The sequence below is a fragment of the Halyomorpha halys genome, unplaced genomic scaffold, assembly GCF_000696795.3.
Source record: "Halyomorpha halys isolate HHAL.00 unplaced genomic scaffold, Hhal_1.1 Scaffold68.1, whole genome shotgun sequence".
NCBI lineage: Eukaryota > Metazoa > Arthropoda > Insecta > Hemiptera > Pentatomidae > Halyomorpha > Halyomorpha halys.
In genome coordinates, this window is record NW_027116161.1 from 1,179,321 (window position 1) to 1,199,604 (window position 20,284).

Sequence of the window (20,284 nt, forward strand, 5' to 3'; positions counted from 1 at the left end):
ATCATTTTTTTTTACTTTTATCATGCCATAGGCGTTGATGACCAGAGGGATTTACGCCTTTAAGCAACAATCAACAACAACAACAATGAAAAGTTTGAACTTTTGTTTTTTTCAAAATTTCCTCTATAACTCTGAAACTATGCACTTAATCCAAAACACAGTGCCAATTTATAGTAGACAAAATTTTCTATAAATTTCTTATATAATTTTTGTGAAAGTACATTGTGTACAATGTACAGCTACCAGGAAAGGAGGTAAAATAAGTTTGAAACTGACTAAATTTGAATAATAAAGCGTTTTTCGTCAGTTTTTCACAGATAACTCATAATCTATTTAAAAAGAGTATTAAATTCAGTATAGAGGTCAGGCATTGGCATTAATATGCGAGAGTGCGAGCGGCCGTTAAAGCGGACTTGGAGGTGTATTTCGGTCGTCCGCTGCCTTATTCAAGTAAAACCCAGTTTATTCTTTCTGCTTGTTTATTTGTCTAATAAATAAATAAATATATAAGTAATTAAACGTATAAACAAATTATATCTTATTTATTCAGTTGGGTGCAGCGAAAAATACCTTCATGGTTTAATTTCCATTATTAAGAAAACATTAATAATACAAGGCAATAGCATCCTCTTCACGTACACTATCACTCTTTTTTTTTGTTACAATAAATATATTTACAATAAAATATTTAAAAAAGGAAGAGAATTCATCATTTATCTCAATTGTCACAGAACTCATATTAATTGAATAAATAAAAATTAGAGTATTATAAAAATACCGTTGGTGTACTATTACAATTTAAATTTTGGATATTAGTTTGGGAGAGATGTTTATTGTAACACAAATAAGTTGAAAAGAAAACGACAATGATAGTGTACCTAAAGATGGGACAATGGCCCCTTAAACATTGTGATTTTTTTAGTATTATTTATGATTTAATTATTTAGCAATAATTTATTTACTACTTAATACGATTTCGTTCTTCGATTTATTTATTACGTTCTTAATATAGGAAATCAAACAAAGAAGATAATTTTCACTGTACCCTACTAAATATTATAAAAAATATTCCAGCCATAGAACCTAAATTATGGTTGGAATATAAAATATTCCAGTTTATAATTATGAACCTGGAATTATAGCTGTTATCATTGCAATGCTTAAACGCCGCTCACACATTCACATATTATATCTACATGAGCTCTATTGGAAATTTAATGCTCTTTCAAGTTATAAACAGTGATTTGTTTCGAGAAATTAGATTCATAAAATCTGTAAAGTTCATAATTTTAAAATTTCTTTACTTCCTTGCCTGGGCCGTTATGAAAGCTAATAGTATTAGTTCATAACTATAAGTATACAAACTACTTAGTACTGAAACTAACATTATTTTTTTCATGATAGGGATGACTATCATTGATATTACTGGAGTTAAAAATTGTGCAATTGTATCAAATTAAATCGACAAGACTAATAGTATTAGTTTGTACTTTATTTTGAAACAGGGCCCTCGTAGTCGTTCAAAAATATTTTTTATTTTTATAATAATTTATTTATTGTTATTTACAACTGTATATATATATATATACATCAAGTAAATTTGCTGTAAGTGACATAATGACATGATACAAACATGTGGAGAATCTACCCATTGATAGAACTTCAAAAACATTTCTAGAGGAGAAGATCTCGAGACCATCTTCTTTTCAGACTCCTAGGAGGATGAGGAATGAAGGAGAAGCCAGGTTAGAAACGAGTGGTTGGGAAGTTTATCATGGAAGGATTGGTACCTGGTTCTGGCCAAATCGGCCACATATGGGACATTGAGGTCCTGATGGATGATTGAAAGGAGCATTAAGGGTTTTATGAAGGATTTTGGACTGTAAGAATTGGATTCGGAAGAAATTCAATGGTTTAGTGGAGCCCCATAGCACAACTCCGTGTGTCCAGATAGGCCTTATAACTGTCATGTAGATCAGTCTTTTGCAATGGATTGGAAGTTAGGACCGTTTGTCTAGTAAATGTAATAGTGGGAATCGACGAGCAGTTTCCTGTCTTTTCAGTCTTGCATGAGGATTCCATGTCAGTCGTTTGTCCATATGTAGTCCTAAGTAACGGATCTATTCAACAGGGATAAGTGGGGTATTATTAAAATATACTGTGGGACAAGACGAAGGGTAAATGCGATTTGGAGGGATTTTTTGGAATTTATTTTAATCCTCCAGTTTTGGCACCATTCTTCAAGAGCGGTATTGGGATTGGAGGGTTTGGAATACAATGGACGGATCATGTTCAAAAATTATATTTGAGATTTATAGCACTGCTTTAACTTGGTATAGTACAGTGCCTTGGGGGGGGGGGGAAATGCATAATTTCCGAGTTATGAAAAAAAAGTGAAAACATTTCAGTGTTTTTGGTCTATATTTAGAACACAACTAGGAATGTTTTTTGCGAATATCAAATTCTACTTCAACACCCTAAAAACATATAGAACCGCAAAACTAATTACTCTTTTCAAATGTTGACTTCCAAGTCCCCAGTTTTAAAAACGCAATAAGGTACACCTTCAGTCATGACGATTTATCTTGTAGCAACACATACAACATAACCTTTCGAAAATTCAGCCGTAAGTCTTTTTGTTGAATGAAATGTCGAATTTTCCATTCAATAATAATAACAAAGCTTTATCAACAGAATATACATGTTATGGATACACATCCTGACAATCAATCAATGTTAGATTACATAATTTGCAACTTGTATTTAATTTGGAGAAACTTCCAAAATGATAATTGCCGACAGTAGGAGAAATTTAACCCAAAAATCTGAACAAAAAAAAGAGAGAGAGAGAGAATAAACAATATATATAAAAAGATGGAATATACGAGTATAAATTAGCAATATTAGTAAAACATAGTTTATTTTTTTATGAACCTAAAAGAGGATTTATCGTAGTTGTCAATATTTTTTATTATAGGATTATCCGAAAATGTTTTACTGAAGTACGCAGAGCTTTGAGTTAAAAGTTATTTATTGAGGGAAGAAGCAATTCTTGGTGCATTGAGGTTATTTTTGTATAGTTGGGTTTTTTTTGTTTGGTTGTTTAGTGGTGCCAAACTTCAATCATCAACACCATTTATATTTTATTTAATTTTGCTAATATTCGTTAAATTTTATTTATTTTTTAATTTGATTATTTTATTTTTTTTTTTTTTCCTTCTGATCAAGTTATATTTTTGTCAGTAAGTTTTGTGATTTCAAAAACTGAAACACCAATTCTATTGTCTTATCATCGTCTCCAATGGTTTTGGGATATCTTGGCTTAGTCCCAAGCTATTGAGGTGTGGTGTAAAATATGGGCATCGTTGGAAAACATGGCTTACTGTTAAATTGTTATTGCAATACTGGCAGTTCGGAGGAGTTTCTTTTGAAATAAGATAGGAGTGAGTGAGCCTCGTGTGACCTATTCTCAGCCTAGTCGGTACAACTTCCTCTCTACTGCATTTGCGACTGGAGGTACCCCAGGGCTTGACATCCCTTTTTAATAATTTTTAATTTACTCATTGGTCTTTCGTTCCACAAAGATTGCCATTTATCTTTGACTTCCTTTACAAGAGGCCTGCATATCTCTGACGGTATAGTTGGGGTAATAGTTGATTATTCTCATAGATAAATTTTGAATTCCTTCCAGTTTTTTGTAATTGATTAAACTCCAAATGGGGAGAGGTATACATGAAGTGTGTCAAATAACTGATTTATTAGAATAATATTTTTTTTAAGCTTAATTTGAATTTTCTGATTAAAATATGGGATTATTTATTGTTTTTTAACCTGCCTTCCTGTTGGTATGTTCTCTGAAACTAAGAGATCTGTCCTGGGTTGACCAAGGTGTAGTACGGATTTTGACCAAGGAATGAGAATTGAATATTTATATTCATAAACATTTAATATAATATCTATAACCATTTGTGTGTATATATATATATATATATATATATATAAGTGCGTTTATTAAGTTTACCATTCAAAATTTAAATCCCATGTATAAAGCGGCGGCGTTCTAACGAAAAATCGATTTTGTTTTTAGCTCCTACCCTAGTTTTGGGTTCAGCATCCTTTAAGTCATTAAGCGAATAAGTGGATGAGAAATATGAATAATTTAACTATTCATGGTTTCTTATTATACCTCTATTAATTCAATAGCTTGCAAGTGACAATTCCTATAATGAAAACATCGATTTACTATCACCATTTCAATAAAATGAGGGATATTAATCAAGAAAAATGGTGATCAGTATTAAGAAGCTAAGGGATCTTACTGGGAGTAGCTCTGGTCTCTATGCTCTTCAGTCTATTCCGAGGAATCTTAAAAACTTCTCTTTGACTAATTACCCATCATAAATAGTCCTAAAACCTATTAATAGCTTAAAATATTATCAAAAACAATTCAAAACCTCTTTTATTTACTCTGGTCTGGCTGAATACAAGAATAAAGAATTACTATCCAAAGGCATTTTTAGTGGTTGATAGTCAGTTTAGTAATTAAACATTCTAAAAAAAGCTCATTAAATTTCATAATTAAATTTCAATTATTTTGATATTTCCATTAAAATAAAAAAATTACAAAGCTATTCTGAAAAAAAAAAAAAAATTAAATAGTAAAAAACACTAATTCTCTACAAAAGAACGAAGAAAAGAAAAAAAAATAGATTTTTCTGGCCATTTTTTGGGAAATATTGACTATTGATATCCAAAAACAATATTTCTGTAGGTAGCCTTTGCACTAACCATTTTATCAATTCAAGACAAATCTAACTTTGTTCATAACAAATATTGTTTTTTGAACAGCCTACAGTGTTTTTAGAAAATAAAAAAGACCAATAGTTGACCAAGCAATTGAGCGTTTTAAAAAGCTTGATTGAATACAGTACCCATAATGTATCAAACATTGAATAATTAGGGAGGACAATTATTAATGTATGTATTAATGTACTAATCATCCATTTAATATTTATTCAAATATTTTCCAATTATATCCTATTGAGCCGATATTATGCCAAGTTCCGCCGATCTACTTTCTAATTGTTTACGCTTATTGCGAATAATGCAAAGTTCTTTTCATAATTGTGACCATATTTATGACCAAGTAGATTATTCCTGTTACCTAATCAGGAACTATCGATCAGTATTACACAATCTCATGGCTCAGGCGAACTTTTGATCAATCTAGAACAGGATCTAATAGGATAATTATCCTCATTAATTAGTGTTTATCATGATATATCAAGTGCTCATTCATAGCATAATGAGTACACTGTGTGTGTGTTTCTTCATTTCATGCTTAAAAAATTGTTTTGTTTAATAAAATGAAAACAATAGTACTTAAGAAGTAAGATGTTACAGTCAATATTTAATTACATGACAAATCTCATTATTATTATTTATTTATTGAAATTTACTGTTTAAAAAATTACAATAAGTAAATGTGATAAATGCTTCAGAAAATATCATAATCTTGGGAAGGAACAACCCGATGGTATCGTTGATTTAAATTAGATGATCCTGTAGCCATCTCCCTTTCTGGCTCCTCGGAGGATTATCAGTAATTTTTAAGGACGAAGGATTAAGAAAAAATGGGTTTGGTTTGGTAAAGATTTTGGAATAAAATGATTCATATCAGTTTCGGGCCAAATAGGCAATGAATGGAATGTTGAGTCTTTATGGATGAGTTTATTTGTGGCGTATTAAGGAGCATCAAGGATTTTACTGAGGATTTTGGATTATAAGGATTGGATACGGGCAGAATTTGATCGTTTTGTGGAGCCCCAAAGCTCAATTCTGTCTGTCGAAATAGATCTAATTATCATAATGTAAAAGAGTTTTTTGTAGTAAACGGAAAGTTTAGAACGTTTGTCAAGTAGATGTTGTAGTAATCGGAATCTACGAGCAGTTTCTTTTTATTTGAGTCTAGTATGGGAATTCCAGGTAAGTCTCTAGTCAAGATGGAGTCCTAAGTAGCGAATCTGTTCGACAGGCTTTAATGGGTTATTAAAGATAGTTATAATAATTAAAAAAGTAATAACAATAAAAAATACAAAAACATAATAAATCGCATGGATAGAGAAGATTTTTCATATTTTTTTAAATTTTCTGATTCAATATTTATTGAATCTAAACAATTTATTAACGGCTAGTGTTATGTCTAATATGACGGAAAATATCTGGCAACACTTTTTTTACACAAATCTGTGAAAAGTAGTCGGGATTATTCCAAAAATAAGTCTTCAGTTGTTATTTATAAGTTGTACTCATATCCTATACATGTGATAACAGTTTATAGCTTGTAAATTGTAATACTGCAACTCTTTCTAGTAATTGCATTGTTTCTATTGCAAAGTAGATGAAAAAAAGATTAAATCCAAGCTGGTGAGGTTTACTAAATAGATTATAATCATTTAGTGAAATAGGAAAAGAGAAAAGGGACGGTTGATGGTGGATGGTGTACCCTCTATCGCCCCTACTGAATGCATTACAGCTCGGCCCGGATCGAATAAATAATGGAGTAATTTATTCCAACCGTCTGAATAAAATCCAGTCCTCTCTCTCTTCCTTAACTGGTCTCTTTGCGGCACAGCTAACAATGCCTCTACCAAACAACAAGGCTCACCTATCTGGAAAAAATCTACCAAGGCTTTCATGATACTTGTATGCTATGGTATAGTGTGATCGTTGAGTAATTATAGAGATGGCTATAATAAGTAAGCTGGTCTATACAAAACAATTCCCAACTTAAATGAAATCTTGAATGTCTTCGGGCCGTCCGTAGCTCAGGTGATTAGGCGTAGTCTTACCATCTGAAATCTGCTGGCGGCGCCGTTTCGAATCCGGCCTGTGGCGTTGACTTTTTTCAGTGGTGGTCTCACAAAAAAAGAAACTTGACCTTAGCCATGGTTAGGTAGTCAGTATAGGACTCCAATGGGAGTCTTGGCCGAAAAAAATGTCTTTAACTAAATGGGGATCCTCCAGAGTATTGAATTTATCATCTGAAACATTTAGGACCAGTTGCACCAGTCTCCATTAAAACTAAGATTTGTATAACTTAGATTTGTCTAAGAGTTTAATAAAACTCCAGTAACTTAGATACCTGTTCCTGTTCTAAAGTTTTATTAAGCGGGTTACCAAGGTTACCTAAAACTGATCTAACTGCCAAACTCTGCAATCCTATAGCTAATGATAGACATTGTGAGTCAAATTAAATTTTTTTTTTTTTTAAATATGTATTTATTGCTATTCACAACTGTTCATTATAATACATTTAGTAAATCTGATCTAAGTTAAATTGGAGTGTTACAGGCGTGTAGAGAAACTACCCATTGGTTGCACTCTAATGACATTTTACATTGGCTGGTCTCGTGACCATCTTCTTTTCAGGCGCCTCGGAGGATTGTCAGGAATGAAAGAGGATGCAAGATTAGAGACTAGGGGGTTTGAGTGGTTAGAGAGTTTATAATGGAAGAAGTGATATCTGGTTCGGGCTAGATCGGTTACATAGGGAACATTAAGGTCTTTATATATGATTTTATTTGTGACAAAGTAAGGAGCATTGAGGATTTTACGAAGGATTTTGGATTGTAAAATTAAATTTAAAATTTATTCAACAACCACTTTGGACAATCGAAAATTTAAAAAAAAATATCTTCATCCTACCACAACAAAAATTAATTTGGTCGAGGACTGAATATATTTTTTTTTTAGCAACTGATTCTTTGAAATCTTTCTTGTCTGTCAAATCTTCTGTTTCGATCAAATCCATTTTATTGAATCTGGAAAGAAACGGAATAATACAATACACCTTCGCTACATAGCAGATCCAACTGGATCTTTGGAAGATTCCTTGTATGATTACCTACTTAAACGTAGCTTTGCTCTAAATCTCAGTTTAACCGGCAATCATCGGCCAGTAAAGGTTACTGGCAGTTATAAAGATAAACATTTCTGGTGCTACGAATAATTTTTGATATTACCCGAGATTTAAGAAACAAGTCCTTGCAGTTATCTACATAAATTGACTCAATTGTTAAAATCATTATTTTATTTTGTATTTGAGAAATAACCTAATTTGAGAAATAATAAAATAAAAAAATATATATATTTAGAAGAAGTACTTCTCTTGATTTTTCATTAACAAAATTATGAATAACTCAATTAACGTAGATTTCTTTAAGCACATCATCTTCTAACGATATCATTGATATGAGACTCAATTCATATTTAATTAATCGTTTTTAGAGTTCATCCTTAATTAATTTATTGACTGGATGACTTTGGGGGACACTGAAGATGGAACTGCCAAAGGGTATAAATGTCATTGAGTTTCCCAATGATCAAGGTTGTTCTTCTTAGCCATTATTCGTCTCTGGAGACGAGCAACTGCTACGTACTGCTCGTAACTCCAATAAATTACATATAAGGTGCGAGAACCCAAACGGGGAAGAAGTGCAACTTTTGCGAACCAGAGATTACTTTGCTATCTACCCGTACCTGAACCAAAATTTATACTTCAGGATTGAAAAAAATGTGAGATTATCGATATCTGACTAATAATTATTGATAATTTCACAATTTTGTCGATACTGAAGGGAATATTTAGTTCTGGCACAAAAAACATCTGCTTCAAAAAATTTTCACTTGTGCCCACTTTCATCAATTTTCAGCTTTTTACCCACCCATACGTTGTAAATCGCTTACATCTTGTGGGAAAAAATAGTAATTTCAACTTCTACTCATGTGTCGACAATATTATCATCTCTTGCTGTGTCATAACAATCCCAAAAGACTTATAACGAATAATGCTGATCCGAGGCAAAGAAAATACTTGATAAAAACATATTAGTGATATGAATAATAAAAAATCTCTTAAAATCGCTTGTAAAACACTCCGTATATTACACAAATGATACAACTGGATAAATCCGTTACTCTCTATTTCGGAAAGCATTATTGATTCCGATTGTTTCATTGTCATATATCTTAAGGATAAAATCGAGAGATTAGTCAGGTAAGCAAAAGGCGTGAAACATTTAACTATTTCAGTCAATACATGACTATGTAGATAGGTAGATAAAAGTTTTTATTGTTATTATAGTTTATTTTTATTTGTATACATGCATAATATTTTTTGACCCGAAATTTTAAAATGAACATGTGTTCCTCTGACGAGGTGTTCGTTTAAACTTACAAAATAAACGTATACGTACGAGCATGGGTGAACCCAGAGGGGGGAAGTTGCTCCCTGTAGGAGTTTTAAAAAAATTATTAATTTAATAAAAAAAAACATACATAAAGACCTTACCCTATGTAACCGATCTAGCCCGAACCAGATATCACTCCTTCCATTATAAACTCTCTAACCACTATAAACCACTCAAACCCCCTAGTTTCTAATCTTGCATCCTCTTCCATTCCTGACAATCCTCCGTGGTGCCTGAAAAGAAGATGGCCACGAGACCTGCTAATGTAAAATGTCATTAGAGTGCTGCCAATGGGTAGTTTATCTACACGCCTGTAACACTCCAATTTAACTTAGATCAGATTTACTAAATGTATTATAATTTTCAGTTGTAAATACCAAGAAATAAATATTTAAAAAAAAATTTAATAAAAAATATATTTTTTTCAAACAAATACTAACTGTAATAAGTGATAAATATCATAACGGTTTCATTATTCATGATTGACTATGACTTGTGTTTTGATTCTGGGTACGCCTTTGCGTATAACATTTTTTTAATCACAGTTTCAAAGTTTAAAAAAAGTCTTATGTAAATTTCTTTTCTTTTTAACAGTTTATTCTAAATTAAATTATTTCACTAAGCCATTTCTGTTGGCAATATTTGTTTTAAATATAGATATAAAATTATATAATAAGGTCAGTTCAGAAGTTTTTTATAGTTTCCAACAAATTTAGTTGTTTTCCTAAAACTGACACTCTAAATTCCATCAATAATGGACAAACTGCTATAAAATGAAACGTATCATCCGGTGCATTCATGTTACATAAGGAGAAGTTCACCGTTTATCCTGTCACGGTTGGTAATTCAGATTCAGTAGCTTTAAAAATTAGAGATTACGCCAAAACTGTGGGGTTGTAATCTAATTTAGCATATATCTCGTGTTATTCCGCTCATCTCGCCTTTTTAATGTGCTAACTCATTTTCTTTCCAGGACATCATTTTTTTGTGTTATCAACTCCCTTGAAAACATTGTTGATTCCGATTGTTTCACAACTTGTTGATTCTGTCATATCGTCCCAACTTGGAATGATCATCGACAGTTTATTCATATTTTTCCCGCATGAGAACAAAATCGAGTGATTATTCAGGTAAGAAAAATGTATAACTTTGTCAGTCAAAACTCGACCATCCAACACGAAGAAATTTAATCGGCATGTATGAGATCGAGATGAACAACCAACGTCCGCTTATCAATCGGAATAATTCCATAATCCGAGGCTAGGACAAATCATTTTATGTCCGAATAAATAAAATAATAAAATTGGGAGACAGAATGGCGACAGATAGAGTGGAAGGGATGAAGGGACATGCCCCTCCCCAGTGTAGTGGGGGCAGAGGGGAGTCAGTTGCTCCGTGGCCAGTTGCTCGGAGTCATGGATTCGGAGATCTCTCTCGAAGATGGCTACCTCCAGTGTGCACCACCGCCTTGCGAACAGAACATACCCGCCAACACTCAGTTTCCATACACGTAAGTTCATCAGTAATAGTTTTAAACATATCTAAAAAGGATTCCATACTTATGTCATTGTATATATTCAGTAATCGATAGTCTGATAGAAGCACTGATCTCTTACCTAATAAGAGTCGACGGCGATCAGTTATTTGACAGTAATCAGTATGCTTGTAAATTTCAAATGATAACCAATACCGCACAGATTGAACAATTGCTAAACAATAATTACAGGAACGGTTATCTGATTTGAATACATCTCTTTCGTCCCGACAGAAAAAAAAATGCAGCGAATTCCCAACATTCCGACTTTTACTTACTATTTTTCATATAAATCGGCTACTCTAAAAAAGTGTGCGATAGGAATTATCTTGGAAGGCTTACTACATATATCTTACAAAAAAAAAACCCGTTAAAAGAAAATGCAGACTTAAATCGTTTGTGTTGACAGAAATGTGACATAAAATCCGTAACTGCCGTCTCATGGAATGATAAAACTTTTTTTTCTCCTTCTAAGCTGTTATTACTATAACATAAAATGTACCCTCATTAATGTAGAAACTATGAAAGTAACGTCTGGAATGGAATCTTTTTCCAAATCAATGGTATTTTAGCCTATTTTGGACAATGTTTCAGGTTATCTCAATAAAAGAACATTAATCATACATATTTAAAAATAACAGTTATTCGATCTGTAGTTGTTGTTATCATCCAAAACTACACACTGATTGTAAAATTAAGATTCCGATTACGTACATATCAAAAGACTTGGATAGGTTTTAGGACATGTTGAGAATCATATTTGGCACACTTACTTTTATTTAGGTGTTTATCGTTATTTTTGCCCCATAATAAGGTTCTGTGAAGCAACTATTTTTTGTATTTGGCCTGGTATTATCTGATTAGGATAAAGTTATTAAATAAATTAGGACAGATTTCCTTATATAATTTTAAGTTTGAGTCTCATCTTACGAACAATTTTAAAACTGAAATCGACCAAGTCTGCTAACATATTTTCATTTTATAAAAATCATGTTTTTAAAATATTTCCCTATGAAACGATCATATTTTCTACAGAAGACTTAGTACATTTACCTGTAATGATATCTTTTCCTGAAATCTCTTTTTTATATTTTAAGAATTGAGTGAATTGTATATAATTTTTATATTTCCCTATTTAAGACCACTTAGTCGAAATTAATAGAATATTTGGTAATTCATTGGAAATCCTGCTGGGAAAATATCCATAAATAATTATTTAAACAAGCTATGTCTAATATCGATGAAATATTAAGTTTAATAATTTATTTTTAAATTATTAATTAACCTAAAAATGGATGAAAAGGGTGAAAAACTTTTTCCAGTGAGGTGTCTATATTTTTGTCTTATCATCTTTGAACGCTAGATCTCTAGTTTCCATCTAGAGATCTGATTGTTTTTTTAACCAAATGGTATATAAAACAATTGTTGAATAATTTAATAGATTTTATCGGTTTTATGTTAGCCTAAAGCCTAACATAACTAAAATAAACTATTACCACCGGAAGTTGAAATAATTGAACTCAATTAGGTGGATTTCCAGATGGAACTACCGATATTTCTAAAATGTGCTTTAAATTGGAATCATCTATAAAGAAGTTTATAAAGAACAACTTGATAAATTCACCCTAGTTGTAACAAGTTAAGAATACTTGGGATGTATAAATGTTTATCAGTTGAGAAACTAGAACAGTTGTAACCAACTTCAGTGTAATCCGTCAGTATAGATCTCCCCTCCCCCTCAAAAAAAAAAATTAAGCCAAAAAAAAGTAAATCCTCTATTATGACACATATTTCATGCTATAAGAAGATTAAATGAAGAAAAACATGATAAACGTCTAAAACCTCCATTTTGGCAGTGAGCGATTTGGTATCTATATGGATTCTTTATACACTTTTAAAGCTTGGTAAACTCGTTCATTTTTTGTAACTTGAGTTTCGATTCAAAATACATCCAATTAATTATCAATGTTCAAAATATCGTATTTTACTATTCATTTATTTACTGTATTCGTTACCACCGTCATTTCAGTCAAAAAAGTCCAGTAAAAACATCATAATATATATTATTATTTTTTAAAAGTTTTACATTTTTTTAATACACAATTTGCTTTTATTCAGTGATAAAATATAATGCAATAGGTTCCGTAGTAACAACAGGATGTGGTCGATTTCTTCTTAAATTAATTTTTTTTTAAATTCAAAAGTTTAAAAAAAATAATCTCTATTTATTCATAATGTAACTAAATTTATTTAATTAGAGAGGATATTTTTTTGAGCTCTCATTTTTTACAAACTCATTGAATTTTGAAGAATGAAAAAATTGTTTCCTTTCGATTTCTAAAAGCCTGAATTAATATTGAAGTTTTTTTTATTTATATCTCAATAATTTCTATTGAAATGCATTAGAATTTATCGAACTAAAGTTTTAAAATAAATTTCATTTAAGAATCCTAATCATACTTCCATGCATAATGTAATGATTTTAGGGGATATAGTTAGTATAAATCCAAGTAACTTATGATAGTAAGAAACGTTGAAATAAATTTTAACGATGTATCATTAATAGGCTGTGTAAGACTGAATATAATAATTGATTATTGTATTATTTCTTATAAAATAAGCAACATCCATAAAATAAAATGAAAAATACGAAGAGTAAATATTTCAATCCTTCCTGACTGCTTGTAATTACTCCATTCCACTTTTCAGAGAAAAATTGAGGTACAAAGTTATCAGTAATAGCCAAATCGTTTTTGTTAATGAGTATTGTATTATTTATTATTATATTATTTTTTGTTTAATTTGAAAAAAAATTAATGTTGAATAGTTGTAGGAGTGGGTGTGGAGGTACTTGGAATACCCCCCTCTTCTGCCCTCGATATTTTATTCATATTCTGACAAAAAGTAATTTTTAAGTTATAAATTTAATTTTCAACTCCTAGCTCATATTTTTGGGCTATCCCTTCGATGAATATTTTTTTCCTTAGTATTAATTTTAAATTCTGAATTAGTTGCTACCCACAAACAAGTTATCAAGTAAAAATCTTCAATAAATAATATTACTCTCCGTAGGCTACATCGTGAAAATATAATTTAAATATAAATATAAAAATCTTATATAAATATAAAATAAATCAGGAAAATTAAGTAGTACTCCAAAACCCATCTGGTAAATTTTACACAATGTCGAACATTATCGATATAATTTGTGAAAGGAATTTATTCCGTTTTTAGACATAAAATTTTCACTTGATTTTCAAGCCACAATCGCTTGATTTGACTTAAAGCAATTGTTTAGATACAGAAATTCCCCGACTATGTATGACAAAGTTATATTTAACTTACACATTTAAAATCCATATTAAACTATCATATCATCTCTCATTATTATTTGACAGTATTGTCTGTCCTTGCAAAAATATTCTGGTTAAAGGGAAGATTGTTGAGTGAGTTTTCAATATTTTTTGTCAATTGACTTCAACTTAAAACAATTTCGAATTGGCTCTAGCTCTCTTAAAATATTTCAAATTTCATTAATCCTACGATATAAATTAAAAATTAATTTATCTAGAGCGCAATGTTCATTAAAACATCCTTCATATCAACCCATCCACGGTTATTCTACTTCCGACAACGTATTACTTAAAATAAAATTCTTCCCAAATAATTTCCTTACATGCAGCTCAAGAATTTTCGGCGCTTTAAAATATTGAAATTATATTTGCAGTATACAAGGCTACGGGAAAGAACATACTAGGCATATGAGATGGACAATGGAGGGACCGAAACAAAAAAAAATAAAATTTTGTCATTATATTCACACTCAGAATGTAAATTTATACGGACGAAAAGTAATCAATTACTATGCACATAAGATAAATATTAAAAATAAAAGAACTTTTCCTCCATGGTATTATGTTTTTGATAAAGATAGTCGAGTTCGAATAATTCTTTAAAATATAAGACATGTATCAGAGAAGGAACGCCATATTTGTTCTTCGGTCAAAGACGTAAAATAAATAATTATAAATTGTACAATTGATAAAGAAACGGAATGATTCAATAATTGGGACTCGAATCACCCAAAGTGCGGCTATATTAAAAAAAAAATGTATACTACCATCTCTTAGACCAAGGGGGGTATGAAAAACGTAACCTAAAGAAGAGCGAAACTATATGAAAGGGTGGTATAAGAGATTATCATTGAGTGCAGTCATTGTTTAAAAAATTTTAGACCTTACCAAGAAAGAAATAGATCCAAACATCTTTATATGTTTTTAATTAGATATCTATATGAGAAGGTCTTTAACTTGCCTAATTCAAGCTCACACAATAAGTCAAAGCTCAATTCAACTTAAACTTTGATAAAATATTAAAATACTGAAACGTATTCTTGTTTTTTCCATACTTCTTTCGTTTTTATATTTTCAGTTAATGTTTCGGAATGGTGCTCCAACCCAGGAAATTATACAATACTGTGTCCTATATATATCTATAAGATTGTAAGTCGAATTTTGACTTCGAATTAGCTACCTGTTTTTAAATATCATAGTGGTTTTAAAAAAAAAAATAGGCAAATACATGATAAAGACAAACATTAACTAGAGGTGATAAAGTTTGGATTTTAGATTTTAAAAAATTAATAACAATTTAACCCTAAATTCTTATAGATACACAGAATATAGTACTGTATAATTTCTAGGAAACTTTGGGATACCAAAAATGTAAAAATAAAAAAATATCATTATTTGTAAATCAACATTTTCAGAAGCTTTCAAGAATAACATCAATAATCCTTATTAAATAAATCATTCATTGAGTTAATAGAATATTACGAATTACTGTAATTGCCATCATAATAGAGTTATAGTTGACCGAAGATCAAAGAGAAGAATAGTCGTGGAAAAGGTCTAGAAGGAAATAAAGAAGCACTTTAATATTTGCGCACGTTTCGGCCCAACTTATAGACCTTCATCGGAGGGTGAACTTGACAAAACGCGAACAAGTGGTTTCTTTCTGACCTTTAATAGCTTTTATTACTGTAATTATATTTTCTAAGAGGGTGGAAGTGTTAATGGTTTTCAGTTTTATAATAGAGGACTGACGATCGACTAACTGAATTTAATATAAAGTTTTTATTTCATTGACTAATCGGGAAAAGGGATTAATTTTTTGTATAATTTTATATTAGATATCTTCCATATTTTTATGATGAACAAAACAACTATTTTATACTTTGAAACTCATTACCCCGAGCGGAAACATGGAAGAAACTCCCATGTCTCGGAAAAATAATTTAAAAGTGCTACTCATTTTAACATTCTTAGAAACGTTTTTTTTTAAATATATTTAAAAGGAAATCTTGACCATTATCGTTTTTCATAAAAAGAATAAACTAACTAAATTATACATTTTTTTCAGTTCTGTCTCATTGTTTTCACATCTATGTATAAAAAAAATGAATTTTTTAGCTCTAATGTACCGTAGTTTGGATTATATATTCGATTTTAAAAAAAAATTTCCTGTAAAACCTACAATTTTCGGGTTTAAATGTCACTTGTAATCGGACAGTCTTTTCTTGGCAGATAGCGTTGATCGTAATTTAAATTTGTATCTTAATTGCCTTTACCTGCCAAAAATGAGTTTAAATCAATTGTAATCCTCACACCAGACTGAAAAGACAGGAAACTGCACGTCGATTTCGACTATTACAGCACTTACTAGACAAACGGTCTAAACTTCCAACACGTTACAAAATACTGATCTACATGACTGTAATAAGGCCAATCTGGACATATGGAGTTGAGCTTTGGGGCTCCACTAAACCTTCGAATTCCTCTCGTATTCAATCCTTACAATCCGAAATCCTTCGTAAAATCCTCAATGCTCCTTACTTTGTCACAAATAAAATCATAAATAAAGATCTTAATGTTCCCTATGTAACCGATCTAGCCCGAACCAGATATCACTCCTTCCATTATAAACTATCTAACCACTCAAACCCCCTCTAATCTTCCATCCTCTTCCATTCCTGACAATCCTCCGAGGCGCCTGAAAAGAAGATGGCCTCGAGACCAGCTAATGTAAAATGTCGTTAGAGTGCTACCAATGGGTAGTTTCTCTACACGCCTGTAATCCACACTCCAATTTAACTTAGATCAGATTTACTAAATGTATTATAATGTACAGTTGTAAATAGCAATAAATAAATATTTTACAAATCCTAGATCCATCCCTGATTTCATTAGCATAACAGTTAGGCCGAAAAGATCGTAGGCTATCATAGAGAATAATTTTTTTTTTTTTTTATAAAATTTGACTTTATTATTCAAAATAGTTGCCTTCGAGGGCGAAACAGCGATTATTGCGGTCATGCTATTTTTCGATACCATTTTTATAGTATGATTTGTCTTTAGCCTCAAAATAGGCCTCAGTTTCGGTGATTACCACTTCATCAGCGCTAAATTTCTTTCTAGTGAGCATTCTCATGAAGTCTGGGAACAGAAAAAATTCGCTGGGGGGGGGGGGGAGGGGATCCTCATATCTCCAGATCTTGAGAATAAATTCGGGTTTATTACGATAGCTCCAAAACTGCTCAGAATCATCAATTCGTTGTTTTTGGTCGATCGTGAACTCGCGCGGCACCAACTTTGCACAGAGCTTTTGCATACTCAAATATTCATTCATAATATGCCCGACACGTTCCTTTGACGTCTTTAGAGTCTTAGCTATCTCGATCAACATCACTTTACAGTCATCCAAAATTATTTTTTTTGTGGACTTTTTTGATGTTTTCGTCGGTAACAGCCTCTTTGGTGCGTCCTCAGTGCTGATTTCGGGTCGTTTAAACTTAACAAACCACTTCTTAACGGTTGATTTTCCTTGTGCAGAGTCCGAATAACGTTTAGCAAGCCAAGCCTTGGCTTTAACAGTATTTTTTCGTCCAAAAGCAAAGCTTTATTAACACACGGAATACCTTTTTATCCATTTTTCAAACTAAAAAAAGTTGGTTCACTTAAAATGCTATATCTCACAAATACTAGTAGCGCCATGTGTGTATCAGCCTATGAACTTTTCAGCCCGCCTGATAACTATTATCTTGAAAATTATATAATATTCGATGCTAACTAAGTGGAACCTTTTTCCTTCATATGTATTTCATTTAACAATCAGCTTTCGAAAACTTAAATAATTTTTGCGACTGGTCCTTCTGGTTTTCTTTCTTTGGATTCCGAGGTTGTCCGGAAAATCCTAAGTTGTTCTCAATGAATACTATAGCTTCATCGGAAGCTGGGAGTTTCAACATTAAATGGATTTGCCGCATGAGTAGTGATCCAACCGTGCGTATCATGAGCACGCTTAGCTGACTTCTTGTCTCTCTGGAGACTTCTTGTATGAAGCACTGGAACGACATTCTTCTAAGGGAACCCACTCCCCCCTGTTAGTAAAACAATAATCATTCCAACATCCATCGTAGAACTAAACATCTGTAATATTTGTATTATAATGTTGAATACAATCGCTGGGAGGAACTGGACTAGTTCAGGATAGAAGCTTTATAAGACAGAACCCCAAAGGGTAGATCTATTTGTTATACTTTTTGTTTATATAAAAAAAAAAAAATTTTTGAAAAGAAAACATTTCACAATTTTAAAGTATATACTTAATTCTAAACTCCTTCTTAAGAATATTCGGACTTAGTGAAGAACAAAAAAGATTTTTTATCAGTTTAACGCTCTTGGCGTAAAACAGGATGATTCATTCGATTCCATAAAAAATCCGAAACATGCCAACTAGCCAAACTCCTGTCAGTACCTAATGAAAAAAAATTAATCCAAATATAATATTATTTAATTATTTTCATATATGTACATTTAACTGCTAAATAATTTATTTTTAATTAAATACTTAGTCATACAAGACTGAAAAGACAGGAAACTGCTCGTCAATTCCGACTATTACAACATTTACTAGACAAACGGTCCAAACTTCCAATCCATTACAAGAGACTGATCTACATAGGACACACAGAGTTGAGCTATGGGACTTCACTTAACCATCGAATTCATCCCGAATCCAATCCTTACAGTACAAAATCCTCGTAAAATCCTTAATGCTCCTTTCTTCGTTACAAATCAAATCATCCATCAGGACCTCAATGTACCATATGTTGGCGATTTGGCCAGAACCAGATACCAATCCTTCCATGATAAACTTCCCAACCAACTCGTTTCTAACCTGGCTTCTCCTTCATTACCGAATAATCCTCCTAGGCGTCTGAGAAGATTAATATGACGAAGATTAATATGACCATATAACCTAGGTGAAATAGTTTCTTTAATAGTTAATAATAATTGTTGCTTGTGAATTCAGTAGGTTAAGGAATAGATGATCTTTGCGGATAGAAATATTTAAGTAACAAAAGATAGACCACAGAAAGTATTTTCTGAAAAAAATAGGTCTATGAATAGCTCATGTCCATTCCTATAAAAGGATAGAGGGATGAAAGATAAGTAGATTGAAAATATAATTGATAAAATAGAAAGATAAAGAGACACTTTAAGAAACTATCCCTGCAATAATATCTTATCCGAATCATTAGAAGACAAAAATATTTTTTAATGACTCAAAACTTTCTGGCCCATATGTTGTATAGAAACTAAGTAGAAGGTAGAAGAGAAGATAACACTACTTTGCTAGATTTGATTTTAAATGGACGTTTTAAAAATAAATATTAATTTATTACAGAGGTTTCTGTTGCTACTGTGGTCTCTCTAAAGACTGTTTTAGAGCTCGTAGGGATACAAAAAGTAACCAAAGCCTACGATACAATCAATATAATATGATTTTTTTTTTTATATGCCACTACTGGAGGAAAGCAGTGATATATTGTTAATTATTTTCTATCTGTCCTATTTAAATAGATCGAAATCATTACTGTGAAAACTAGTTATCAGCCCTCCAGTCGACTTCTGTTTTAGTCAACTATGTTTAGGTTTCATTATATTTTTGTTGCATCTATAGTAAAATTGTAATTATTACAATCAATTTGGACTAATCATTATTCTAAAATAACTAAATGATTTTCACCTAGTGCACACACCGTGCCTGAACCCTGTCGGGGAACAACGAACTGTACTGGAGGACTTCCATATTTATGAGACGAAGGTTCTGTATTGAATATTTGATCTATTAGAGGGTAGAGAAGAAGAAAGAATGGAAGTTTTAGTGAAGTTGACATCGTCAAAGTCATTGAAGTAGGCAGGTCAGTTGCAGAGGCGAGTGCAGATGTGAATAGACGTATAAAAAAAGAAACGTGGTCTCGAAGCTATTTTAATCACTTTTTGGAAATCTACCGATTACGGTTTCGTAGGCGATGGATTACGGATTATAGTGAAAATGATTGATGTTAGTTTCTAAATGATAGGACCCAACTAAGCTCACATATCAGTTCGTACCCAGATAGGAATACTATCTTTGGTTTCACAATTGATTAATA

The 20,284-nt window shown here is 31.5% G+C and overlaps 1 protein-coding gene across 1 annotated transcript in view; it reads left to right on the forward strand.

Moving 5' to 3' along the window:
• Positions 1-10,644: 10,644 nt before the first annotated feature.
• LOC106692733 (putative transcription factor SOX-15) overlaps positions 10,645-20,284 on the forward strand; it is a 117,774-nt gene continuing 108,134 nt past the window's right edge. The window contains exon 1 of the mRNA XM_014438850.3: positions 10,645-10,761. Within this exon, the coding sequence (XP_014294336.1) occupies positions 10,667-10,761 (95 nt within the window). The 5' untranslated portion in view covers positions 10,645-10,666. The remainder of the gene's footprint in view (positions 10,762-20,284) is intronic.